Source organism: Anarhichas minor, unplaced genomic scaffold (genome assembly GCF_050575085.1).
Source record: "Anarhichas minor isolate MPS153535 unplaced genomic scaffold, ASM5057508v1 ptg000011l, whole genome shotgun sequence".
NCBI classification, from domain to species: domain Eukaryota; kingdom Metazoa; phylum Chordata; class Actinopteri; order Perciformes; family Anarhichadidae; genus Anarhichas; species Anarhichas minor.
This window is the reverse complement of record NW_027466457.1, coordinates 3,711,302-3,723,390: the sequence shown is the minus strand read 5'-3', so window position 1 is coordinate 3,723,390 and position 12,089 is coordinate 3,711,302. Positions and strand designations below refer to the sequence as shown.

Genomic DNA, 12,089 nt, shown 5'->3' with positions numbered 1-12,089 from the left:
TAATGTCTACGGAGTTGTACTTTGTATTAATTTGTTATACCAGCCCAGAAAAAACGAAATAAATTTGAATAGTATTTGAAAACATGGGTTATCGCCTTCTATTTTAAACAATTAATTTATTGTAAATATATTTTCCCTGATTGATATTGCTTTGATATTGATATTGTGTATGAGTAGCAACACAGACTTCTGATGTGGTGGGTTAGAGGGGATCCATAGTCGCAGCTGGATTTATATTAAGCATTTAGTCGAGCTTCATTCAGCTTCCGATAATCGAGGGCTGCAGCCAGGATTTTAGAAATAGAGGTCATCAGTCCGAATCCCCCCAATGTACCTCCCACCTCCACGTGAACTCACTGTCCTCAATTGTAGCTGTCAAAATAAAAGACATCAGCTGATAACTTCGTGCTTTGTTTTGAGAAAGGGGTACCGGAAGCCTGCAGGTACGTATCAAAATAAAACACAGTTGATTAAAGCCATGCTTTTGTTTTGTAAAGACTGACCGGAAAACTTGGAGTTGTTGCTGTCAACTGCCGTCGGAGCAAAGCTTGAAGTAGCTCGCAGCTAAGCTAACTACACTGCTCTCCTCGCTGGGATCGAGCTGCTTCGAGTTTAAAACTAAAAGGTTAAAAGTGCCGACGTTTGTCTCGCTGGTGAAGAGCCGGTCTTCAAACAGGTTGACTGTCCTAGTCGACTTGGTAAGACATCTTTCTTTGAACAATGTATTCATTTGGATTTCATAAGTTAGCTAACAAACAGTAGCTTCAGGTCTGCACTAAGTACCGTTAACAGCTACATGAGCCTGGACGGTGGTGTGTGAGTCCTATTTATCCATCAAAGAAGGAGATTGAGTCTGCGGTGTTGTGGTTCTCAGATCACCGTGGTGGTGTGTCTCTCCGGGTGTGGGTGAGACTGGCTCTGTGCCAGTCCTCTGTAGATGAAGATGTCCCTGGTCCAGCGAGTGCTCCTCTCGTGGAGCTTCGCCCTGATCTTCCTCATCATGCTGGTCCTCAAGCTGGACTCTAAGATCCACTGGAACTGGTTTCTTATCTTCCTCCCCGTCTGGACCTTTGACACCATCCTCATCCTCATGCTGATAGTGAAGATGGCGGGGCGCTGCAAGCCTGACTTTGACCCCCGCGATGGCGAGCAGAGCCTGAAGAGGAGGTTGTGGTACCTGACGGCCCTGCTGCTGAAGCTGGCCTTCTGCCTGACGCTGTGCTCCCGCCTGGAGAGGCTCACTGAGATGTGGGTCAGTGTGGTGTGTGTCCCTCTGTGGGTGCTGCTGAGTGGGGCGCTGGTGGAGCTGGGACACAGTGTTTTCCACTACAGGAGGGAATGAACCAAAGGACCTTTGAAGTACAACACAGGTGACACAACTTTATGCTCAAGTATCCCTCGGTTGGGATGCACCAATCTGATCTACTGGATTGGTATCGGGGCCGATACTGACCTTCTGATGTGGATCGGGTATCAGACATGACCGATCCACATTTACTGCTGTTTCTTTGTTCATGTGCACTGGACATGTGCTTTAAGTTAGTTAAATCACAGCAGCTGCAGACTTAATGACATGCAGTAGGGGCACAGTTTGGCATCTTTAGAATAATTCCAGCCTTCACATCGCCTTCAGGCTCAACAAGGATAATAAGAGTTTTATTTTACATAAGCTAGACCGGTAAGACTGGGTTTAAGGAGTTAAGCAGACACGCATGATCTGCCGTTGTCCTAAATCAGTTACTTGTTACACTAAATGTTGGTCTTCAGTTCACCTTTAACTGTGGGATCCTCAGACACTGAAACTAGAAGTGTATTAACAGTATGAAATGATCCACTAAGCCATATATGTTTGTGAAATCACAGACGAAGAAACCTCACAACTTCCATGTGTGATGGTACGCACGCGATGTATTGGACTGTTTTGTCAGTAGTTTCCATCCCTCTGCCACGGACACTATTTGAATGTAAATCCATAACTTCCTCTCACTATACATCAACTGTTGTGGCATCATAGTTCATGACAACCGATGCAATAGTTCTCAGTATCGGACCAACGTTATCACCTCATGTTGCCGAAAAAAAGACAAATACTGAAACTTTACTAACATGAAATGCGGTAGAGACATTAAAACTAAGTCGATATGTTCGAACCATTTATTGAGAGGTTCTCATCAGAGTATAAATCACACTACCAAGTCTTATCTTAGTAAATAAAATGTATTTACAACAAAATTTTCACAAACATTGGTTTGAAATAAAAACAGACAAATGATATAAATAAGTTCTATGGAAAATAAAACTTGTCTTACAAAAAATATATGCAATTTCTGTATACATTTTCTCACATTGGTGCCAATAACATCTACTGTACAGTTTTGGTACATACAGTATCATATACAGCCCTGTGTGAGTCAACCAACGTCCAGTCTGAAAACAACTACTTGCTCCAGTTTTGGAGTGCTTATGAACAACAAACCATCTACTAAAGCAACGTGGCAAAGAGGATTTCAACGTATGTATGAACATATGTAATTCCTACAGCGGGGAGTAAGGATGGTTGTTTTCAGATTGGTTAGTCCAGTACCTAAAATAGGTGCTTTAAGAGCGAAGCTAAGTAGTGCACAGGCACCGACACATGAGTCACATAACATTTTATATAGAGCCAACATACATTCGCTAACAAACGTGAAGTGAGCTACTTAGCTTACATTCTTAGGCCCTGATAAAATACTTGGAGAGTGCATCCTTTTTTCCACTACCACACTGGAGTAATGTGGCTGTGACACTTGTGACGACGTCAATTACACATTTAGAAAGCCCAGTTTACGTCTGAAGGAAGGATGCATTTTCAAATACTTTAACAAAAGCCTCAGCGTAAGTTGTACAGTAAAAAAAGAAGACTAGACGTCTAGACATTCATATTAAGAAGTCTTTCTGTGTTTGGGGGGTGTGTGTTTTTAGGGGCTGTTTTAACGAGTGCTGCTGCGGCCGCGTGTCCTGTAGGGGTGTGCCAGGTTTCCCCTGCACTGTGTCCTTTACTTTTGGACCTTTAGAGGGCACAACTGTCCGATTGTCAGATCCGGGCTTAGAGGAAGAGCCTCTAGAGTCACTGTGGTGGTGGGTCTTAGGCCGACTGTCTGTGAAGGAAAGGGCCAGAGTTCGGTGAGCCTCCATCGGCTTAAAGAGGTCAAAGGTGATGAGTGTCCGTGGTGGTTTGTGTTCTGGTGGCGCAGGACCAGACTTCTTCCTCTCCTCTTTACTGTTGACGTCTTTCTCCTTCTTTCCATCCTTCTTAACCTGAATATTTGCAGGTTTGGGAATGCCCGTTTTCCCGTCCTCTCTGCCCAACTTTGCCTGCACCCCCTGAGTGCTCGATGCGTTGCCCTCTTTGCCCTCCCTGTGACTGCTTTTCTCCTTCTTCCCGTGTGAAGACTTGTGTTTATGCAAACAGGCGTCCCGGGCCTCCTCTCTGTTTGGTCGTAAGAGGGACGCCCCCTGTGCGCCTCCCCTGTCTTTATCGTGCTCCTTCTCTCTCTTGACGTGGGGTTGCGTCTTTAAGTCCCACTCCTTGGCCCACTTCTCGTCTCTCTGTGCAGGCAGGGAGGTTTGAGAGGCTTTGCTGCCCTCTCTTGTCCGCTCCTCGTCCTCTTTTTTCCTCACCTGCGTTATTGTACCACCCTCTCTTCCTCCCTCAGCCTTAACTTTCTCCTGCTCTCTCACCCGGTCCTTCTCTCTATCTCTGTCTTTACCCTTCTCCCTTTTCTCTCTTTCCTTCTCTTTACTCCTCTCCTTGTCCTTCTTCTCTTTAAACCGCTCCTTTTCATCTCTCTCTCTTTTTCCTTTATCTTTTTCCTTTTTGATTTGTGGGGAGTTGTAAGTGCTCATTATACTATCTTTAGTTTTCTCCTTTACACCTTGACCTGGTACAGTTGTCTTTTGCTGCCTCTCTTCCTCCACATCACTCTCCCTCCTAATCTGCTGTAGTGACTTTAAGGACGAACTGTCCATTGCACCCTCCTCATGGCCCTTCTGCAGTGTCTGGCATGTGTCTGCACCTCCCCCTCCCCCTCCCCCTCCTTCCTCTTTCTCATCTTCCTCAGTTTTAGGCTCCATGAGTGTGTGAGTGAGAACACCTTCATCTCTCTCCTTCTTGACGAAAGGTCCAGACTGTGTCGTCGACAACCCCTTTATCTCGGCTCTGCTCTCTTGCTCTTCCTCCTTGAAAATCTGTGTTGGAGTTTGTGAGGGCGGCCCTTCCTCTTCCTCGTTGTCCTCATCCTCCAGCTTCATCAGCATCCGTACAGCAGGCTGACACTCCCTCCTCTCAACCTCCTCGTCTTCATCTTCGTCTTCTTCTTCTTCTTCTTCTTCTTCTTTGATATGAAGCGTTTCTTCTCTAGGTGCACACTTGTCTTCCTCCTCCTTCGCTTCGTGTTGGTGATACTGTTTGAGTCTAATGTGCCAGGCCAGACTGCAGACAGCAGACACGGTTTTGAACTGGTGGACAACTCCTCTGGGAATGAAGTAGATATCATCGTGGTAGAGCTGGATTCGGGCGTATCGGATCCCCTCCCTCCTCAGCTGGTTCAGCTTGGCATCATCGATCCACTGTACACACTGTAGAGGCAGTGAACACAGGAGATTTAGTAATCCCTCAATAAAATGAGCGAATGGTTTAATTATTTCATGCTAGAACGAAAATAAATACTGAGTGTGATCATGTATTGCACAGGCTGACAGTTGATTACTAAGAGACAACGTGGCATGTCAGAGGTAAAGAAACACTTAAAGCTGCATTTCTTTACTTTTTTGTACACTTTGACATGTCAAACAACTTTAACATGTTATCACCATATAAAGTTGATATGGTGAGCATATTTACACATCCAGCAGGTTAGGGTTTCTTGTAAATCTAATAGTCACCCTCCAAGCTCTGTTTTTGGTCTCCTGGGAGGAATATATGTCTCTTTAGCAGCTAAATGCTCTTATGTTTGACATTTGATCTCATAAGAAGCAGAAGAAAAAAAAAACCTATTCATACCACTGTATCATACTAGGCATGATTAACTGACCCACCTGAGACAGCGGAGGTTCGTGGAGGTCCAGCTGCAGCCTCATGACCACATCTGGGAAATCTCCAGCGTGGAAACACACAACATCTTTGGTGATCCGTCCGGGAGCATCACTGCTACAAGGCAACATGGAAAGTCTTGTTTACTAATCTGAGGTATTTAATACAAACGTGTGTGTGTGTGTATGTACTGTATGCGATAAGGTAAACAGATGTCACTGTGTACTCACTCCTCTCCGCAGCGGACAGCCTTTAGCACACCGACGGCAGCAGTAGTTTGCCTCTCAAACCCCTGACCGATGTGGTCAGCGTGGGCTCTCGTCCGGTCCTCAAACAGCATCTCCCTGGGCTCACTGGCTCTGGGTAGATACTGCAGGTTCTTTATCTCATTGGTGGACCTGAAATTCATTCATTCACAACCGTCAGGATATGGTGAAGTACCTGTACATGGCACGTTGAGCTGAAAGTAGTTCACTCGTTTAGCTTCATGAGCTTTACTTCAAACTAATTCTTCAGAAAACGAAGATGCAGGCGAGACGACAACAGCTGTGCACTGGCTCACATTTACAGACTCAATGTGTCAACCCACCTTTTCCTTTTGAAGGGTGATTTTGGCATGTCTGCCATAGGGATCATCTGTTCTCCCGGTCTGACCCACATTATGGGGCCGTCATCGCTCTCGGTGTGGCTCTGCAGCCGTAGACTGGAGAACGTTCCCCAGGGCAGAGTCCGCTGCAGAAACATAGGGCCAGAAAGTTTGCGTTAAATAATGAGTTGTCGCCATTCATGGGGAGAAGATTCATGGGGTGTGTGTGTGTACACACATGCAGAGATAACAAACACACTTACCTCCAGAAAGGGAGAATCCTCTAACATGTTGATGAACTCGGGGAAGTAGTCTCCAACCTCTTCGTCCACAGCACCGACCAGACTGACCTGCCGCATGGCCCCGGCACGGTACGTTCCCTGGGAATAAGTCCGCTTCACCTGCATGAGGGAGCACAGAGAAGACAGATTAGACCCTCGCCCGGCAGGTATCACAATATCCCACTCTGACGTGTACTTTACTGCCAGCTGTGAGACTAGCACCGTCTGTGTGGTCTTAACATAGTTGGTGAGACCTTTCCACTGCACCGGCCTTTAACAAAGCACTCTGCGTGGTAGTTAACAGGAGCTTAAATACAAAGAGTTCAGTCATCAAGAGAGGAAAATGTCAACACACGACAAATAAAAAGGCAAGCTATTGTTACTGAGGAATGAAAGACTGCTTTACAGAGACATTTGTGGAAACCCAAATAAAATGTTCATGCACTGTGGAGTCCACTATCAAATCTAGACAACCAAAACGACTGATGACTAAATCAGGACTCAGGTTCACGAGTCCCTCAGCAGACATTAAGGGAAGACTTTACTGAACAAACGTCAACATTTAAGTGTCCACTTGAACATTGTGAATGAGCTCTCATGAAGCAGAACAATTTATAAACCTTTAATATGCGTCACAATCAGGGGGAATTCAACGCTTATCATTTTGGTGCTTGAGTGTTTTCTTTCTGCAACATATAACAAATGAACTCAATAGTTCAAAGCTTCATTCATTCGTGATTTTTGTATTTTTAGGTGATAAAGCATCGCTCCAAGTGAGTTTTAATTCAGTTAATTAATTAAGTTTAATAACTTACAGTAACAGTCCACCTTCTCCTCCTCTGACTCTCTCTAACACACACAGCGAGTCTGAACCTACGAGCATTTATGTTGACGAAACTTAACGAGTAATAGTCATTAAAGACAGTTGATTTAATGAAAAAGACCAACTCATTTCAACTATTGAATCATTTTATTCAAATTTAGGATTTTTTTTAAGGGTGATGACGTCATCAAATATGATGACAGGCATTCGAGGCTTGATTCGAATAACCAAAATGGAAGCTTTGAATGTTAAACTGTGTGTGGGGGAAGTACACAAGATGTTAATGTAACGATATGTCCACTTATTGTATTAAATATGACTTACTATGAACAAATCTATAAAGACAGGCGCAGCAGTGTCACAATGTTAAACATTTTGGAATTACAAGCAAGAATATAGAGAATACGAACAGAAACCAAATGACGACCTGTGTTTTAAGGGTGCATCACACAGTGGGAGCAGGAGGATGTGTTGGCCTTTTAACGATAGATAATACAGCAAAAGAAACAGTGCGTTTTTACCTTTTATTTAACAAAATATATAGTACATTTTGCTATATCCTCTCTCCAAGTGTAATTGACTTTACTCAACATAAAAATAGAAAAACCAAAAAGTAAAAACAGGCTGCAGCATCACAAGACTTCAAAACTGTGATTCTCAAAGTGAGAAAAGACCCCCGGGGTCTGTGACTCATCGCCCGCAGGAACAAAACACTTTTAGAAAAATTATTAAATTGGTGCGTATTTTCGGCTCTTGGGCCAAGCTGTGGAATGAATGCATGTAATCGTGCATCTGTTACTTGCACACGTTGGCTTAGTGCGAGTAGAAACTCTCTCGATCGATTGAAGAGCAAACAGTCATGAGTCACTCACTCACAACTCGAGGGGCCATCGAGTGCTGCTTCAACACTGTCCATGTCATCAGTGACGCTACGGACAAAATGGCTAAATTAAGAAAATATGCCGACAGTTCTATCGAGTTAGTTTTTTCCTGATAACAGGATGAAACTAAATCCTGTCCTAAATGAACTCTTCATTTCTAAAAACATGTTGAATGGATGTGAGATAAAACTGATTAAGGTGTAGGGTGGACATTATTTCTCACTTGAAATATAATTCAACTAACTGCTGCCTCAGTGATTAGATTTCTAACATGTCCACACTACTACGTTTCCATTTTAAAACGCATACATGTTGCTACGTTTACACTGAGCGGCCACACTAGGCCGAGGACGGGTACGTTTGAAACCTCCGGGGTTACCTCCTTGAGTGGACGCGTGTAAACGCATATGTTTTAAAACGATGACGTAAACACCCGCGTTCGCTACTTGATTGGGTCTTTGCAGTCATGACGTGTCCGTCCCTGATTCGTCGCGCCCCTATCACGTGACCCTTTTCTTAAAGAAAAACAACAGCAGCCTTGTTTATCACTCACTACCAGGTTAATTCAACATGGACAACTGCTTACAGGCGTTACTGGCCTTGTTGTCTTCACTAGCAGCCGTTGTGAAGTTAAATTCTGCATTTTATAATTCTACTACTGCCGACATGCGGAGGAAGCAGCTGTTACTGGAGCGACTAGTGAGCGGCGTGTCCAGCGGCGTCATCAGTCCTACGGAGCGGACGTCTGAAGTCACGGTTAGCGGCTTTGAGGAGGACGACAGACAGACAACGGAGGACTTTCCTTTATTTATTGATGCTTATTTTGTTCTGCACAACTATTGTGAAGTCCACACATTAACTGTAAATGACCAAAAGCATAAAGGCTCTCCAGTACGACAGAGACTTCAGCAGCAGAGTGTAAGAACAGAGAGGAAACAGAGAGGAAACGAGTGAGAGACATGTGTTGACCACATTTATGGACCCATAATCTAGTCAACTTTGATGTGTAAGTGTTAATTTTAAGTCAATTTGATGTGTGAGAGAGAGAAAGACCTGCAGCCATGAAACTAAGACTGAAAAATAAAACTTCTAAAACTTTCCACGAAATGTGTCCGTTTGAGTTTATAGAGGAAGATTTTAGAGAAGATCTTAAGTATCAAACACGACCTTTCATTAATAAAGACTACTATAAAACTGTTGTATTTTCTGGAACCAATCAACTTCCTGTTGATTGGTTACAGCAGCACTCACGTGTACGTGAAGAGTCACGTGATATTCGCTTTCAGGCGTGTTAGTCTGGACGGAAAACATTTTGCGAACAATGCTGAAACGCCGCGTGGACGGAGATCGTTCTCGTTTTGAACGAAAACGTAACGGTACTTCTTTTCAAATGATTTACTTGAAAATGGATATAGACAAGAGACAACAACACGAACCAAACAAGCGTTACCACGAAACATCTCAAATGCTGCTGCTGCTGCCTTTACGAAGCATTCAACCAAAACTTTTTTGAACTCATATATAAGTAAACTTTTTAAGAGGCCGAGTTAAAAGCACCACTCCAACTGAAGACATCGTAATCCCCATCAAGAAACCATTCTGTAAAGTGGCAAACAACGTGACACACACACACACACACACATAAGGGCTTTCTGCTCCAGTAAACAACCTGGATGCTGAAACTCTTTGAAACCAGTGAAGACGACCCGAGGCAGAGAGGAAAGCTCTGTCCATCAACAGACTGACACACAGAAAACTTCAAAACACACAGAAAAAAGTGTTAGCGTGTTGTTTCAGCCTGTAGCAGTTGAGTCTGTGCTGCTCACACCTTCAGACTACAAACTGAAACACTTCAGTGTGGACAGTTCAGCATCCTCTCACACACAGAGAGCTTTAAACCATGTTGTCTGCTGAAGAGAGGGACAATAACACAAAGAACAATCTTACCTGAGAGTAGAAGTTGACCATGGTCGTCGTCTCTATGTCCTTCTTCCCGAGCACCTCCATCTTTACTGGCGCATTGGGGAAATTGTAGGAGAAGTAGTCCAGGAAGTCTGGGAGGTAGGATGCCGCCCCGTGGATGATTCCCATCACAAAACACGCGGCCTGGGCCTCGTCCTCGCTGAACGACAGGGTCACAAACTCCTGGGCGAACCGCTGCATCTCAGCCGGAGACAGGCCGGAGAGCTGCTCGGTGTAGGCGTGCGCCACGGACGCCCCGCCGTTGGCCTGCTGCTCGATGTGGATCAGACGACCGAACTCCAGACCCGACAGGCCCGGGGCCGGGGCGCAGTGGAGAGGGGAGCTATAGCCGAGTCTTTCCCTGACCATGGAGGAGATGGAGGCAGAAATAGCGCCAGTAACAGGAGGGTCCTGGTGGAGGTGGTGGTGTTGTTGTTGTTGTTGTTGTGGTGGTGGTGGTGGTGCTGCTGAGGTGTGGAGTAGACTGCTGCTGTTCCCATTAATTCGACTGAGGAACTCAGGCGGACCCAGAGACACTCCTGAACACACTGTCTGGCAGGAGCGATGGTACATTTTGGGTCGGCCGTGCCTCTCCTTCACTCGCTCTCCATCTTTGTGCTTCTTTTTCTTCTTCTTCTTGAGTTTCTTCAGCAGGAGGTCTTCTTCAGACCCAGATTTGGGCTTCTCCTTAGACTCTGCAATGGTGGAGAAGACATTTATACAGTTAGTACAATGTTGCGCATCATGTGAGGCATCTATTTTATATACTTCAGATTAGATGTGAACTTTGACAACTTTGGGTTGTGGTGAGTGTAACTGTAATGCATGGTTAGGTTTTGTTATGAGCATGAACTATCAATTAATGCCAAGTTTCCCTCTTAAAATCAAGAGTTCATTCAAACTTCTGACATTCTTATAAATTGGATATTTAACCATATTGGACTCATTTTCTACAATCAGAGATGACTCGAGCAAAGGGCCTCAGCCACAGCTCTAACATCACCTTCTTTAAAAGGACTCATTTAATTCAAAGTTATCCCAAAATAATGAAAACAATGCTTCTCATCCCAACTGATCGACGTCACGTGTCACTCCTACCTTTCTGTGGAGACATCACTTCTCCGTTTTCTCTTGCAAAGTCATGTAACGTTACAAGTGTCAGCGTGTGATTCTTCCACTCTTTGCTCTTTTCCTTCTTCTTCTCTCCGTCCTTCTCCTTCACGTGGTGATCTGAGAGGAGCAGAAGAAGAGGAGACGGAGTGAGGTGAACTGCCGCTAAACATCCATGCTGAGCAACATAACAGACGAACAAACATTTCCACGTGTATACATCACCATCTGGGCCTAATAGATACTGGGGCCTGTGGTAGGGGGCATTATGTAATCATGTACTCAATCGTTTCATTGCAGTATTACTCACGCAGAGTTTTAAATGTGCCCACGAAGTGGTTTGACAGAGCAGCGAGCTGTCTGTGTTGCCCTACCTCTCTGTAGCATTTTCACGTCGCCGTTCTCGGTCTTTGTATGGCAGCTAGCTGGGCTCACTCTCTCCACACCAGCGGCGGAGCTCCGCTGCGCCTCGGTGCTTTTCTCCTTCTCCTTGTGCCGTTTCTCTTTCGCCTTTTTCGTTTTGTGAGGCGACGCGAGGAAGTTGCTGATTTTGAAGATTTTTCGAGCGGGAGTAGCTGGGACCGCGGTGGCGGCGGAGTGGCTCGCCTTGGCCGGGCCGAAACTCCATTTCGCTGGGCTCCCACAACTCTGCTTCCCGTTGTGTTTTTCCCCTGCGCACACCTCTCCGTTCAGTTTCCTGTGCTTCAGGCCCTTCTCCTCCACGCGGACCTTCTTAGGGGGCGGTGGGTAGATGTCGCTGGAAGACTGCGGTCGGCTCTCCGGCGGTCGTTTGGCTATCAGGGGTTTAGGGGAATTTGTTTTGCTGTTTGCTGCGAAATGCATGGAGTCCACGGCCTCGGCCATCTTGGAAGTTTCTATTTTTTACGGTCAGACGTAACTGGTGCGTGAGAGCCAGGCCGGGGGCGGGGCTTACGGGCTACGTGACGACGCACGTAGCGTCTGTTCACAAACTGCAGGACAACAAACAGTACTGTACCGCTCACTGTAGAGCTGCTGCACCATCACCAGAGGACAGAGGAGGTCCACGGACACAAGACGGCATTCATCATCTCGATACAGTCACTTCTGCTCTGTCTGGGCTGGACAATCAGTCTCAGTTATCAAACATGCAGGAAAAACACGGACATGTTGCAGAATTCTAAATAACAATTCTTATTTTTGAAAAAATATACACGGATTTAAAGTTGAATCATCTCGTTTCATTAGAACGTTTTTTGGTTCTTGGGAATATTTATAAAAAACAATGCTGACTAGACTTATAATAATTCATTTTTGTCATAGTGAGTAAGATTGCGCTGAGGTTGGCTGCCATGTCTCTGACTCTTCTTCACATCTTTTTATTGTTTTACTTTAT

General features: G+C 45.1%; 2 protein-coding genes across 3 annotated transcripts; one reads left to right on the top strand and one right to left on the bottom strand.

The window, feature by feature from the left end:
* The first annotated feature begins 458 nt into the window (after nucleotides 1-458).
* On the top strand, nucleotides 459-2,441 carry tmem60 (transmembrane protein 60). Its single transcript, XM_076088941.1, has 2 exons — nucleotides 459-698; nucleotides 875-2,441. The coding sequence occupies exon 2, from the start codon at nucleotides 938-940 to the stop codon at nucleotides 1,340-1,342; it is 405 nt and encodes a 134-aa protein (XP_075945056.1). The 5' UTR covers nucleotides 459-698; nucleotides 875-937; the 3' UTR covers nucleotides 1,343-2,441.
* LOC142947388 (lysine-specific demethylase RSBN1L-like) lies at nucleotides 2,141-11,601 on the bottom strand. Of its 2 annotated transcripts, none has more exons than XM_076088938.1 (8): nucleotides 11,089-11,601; nucleotides 10,703-10,834; nucleotides 9,590-10,299; nucleotides 5,921-6,058; nucleotides 5,661-5,803; nucleotides 5,302-5,469; nucleotides 5,077-5,188; nucleotides 2,141-4,617 (listed from the first exon to the last, which is right to left on the bottom strand). In XM_076088938.1, exons 1-8 carry the CDS (start codon nucleotides 11,576-11,578, stop codon nucleotides 2,917-2,919), a joined length of 3,594 nt encoding a protein of 1,197 aa, XP_075945053.1. In that variant the 5' UTR covers nucleotides 11,579-11,601; the 3' UTR covers nucleotides 2,141-2,916. The 2 variants fall into 2 exon arrangements, with proteins under 2 accessions (XP_075945053.1, XP_075945054.1); XM_076088939.1 differs by having other exon boundaries at nucleotides 5,077-5,185.
* Nucleotides 11,602-12,089: the final 488 nt, after the last annotated feature.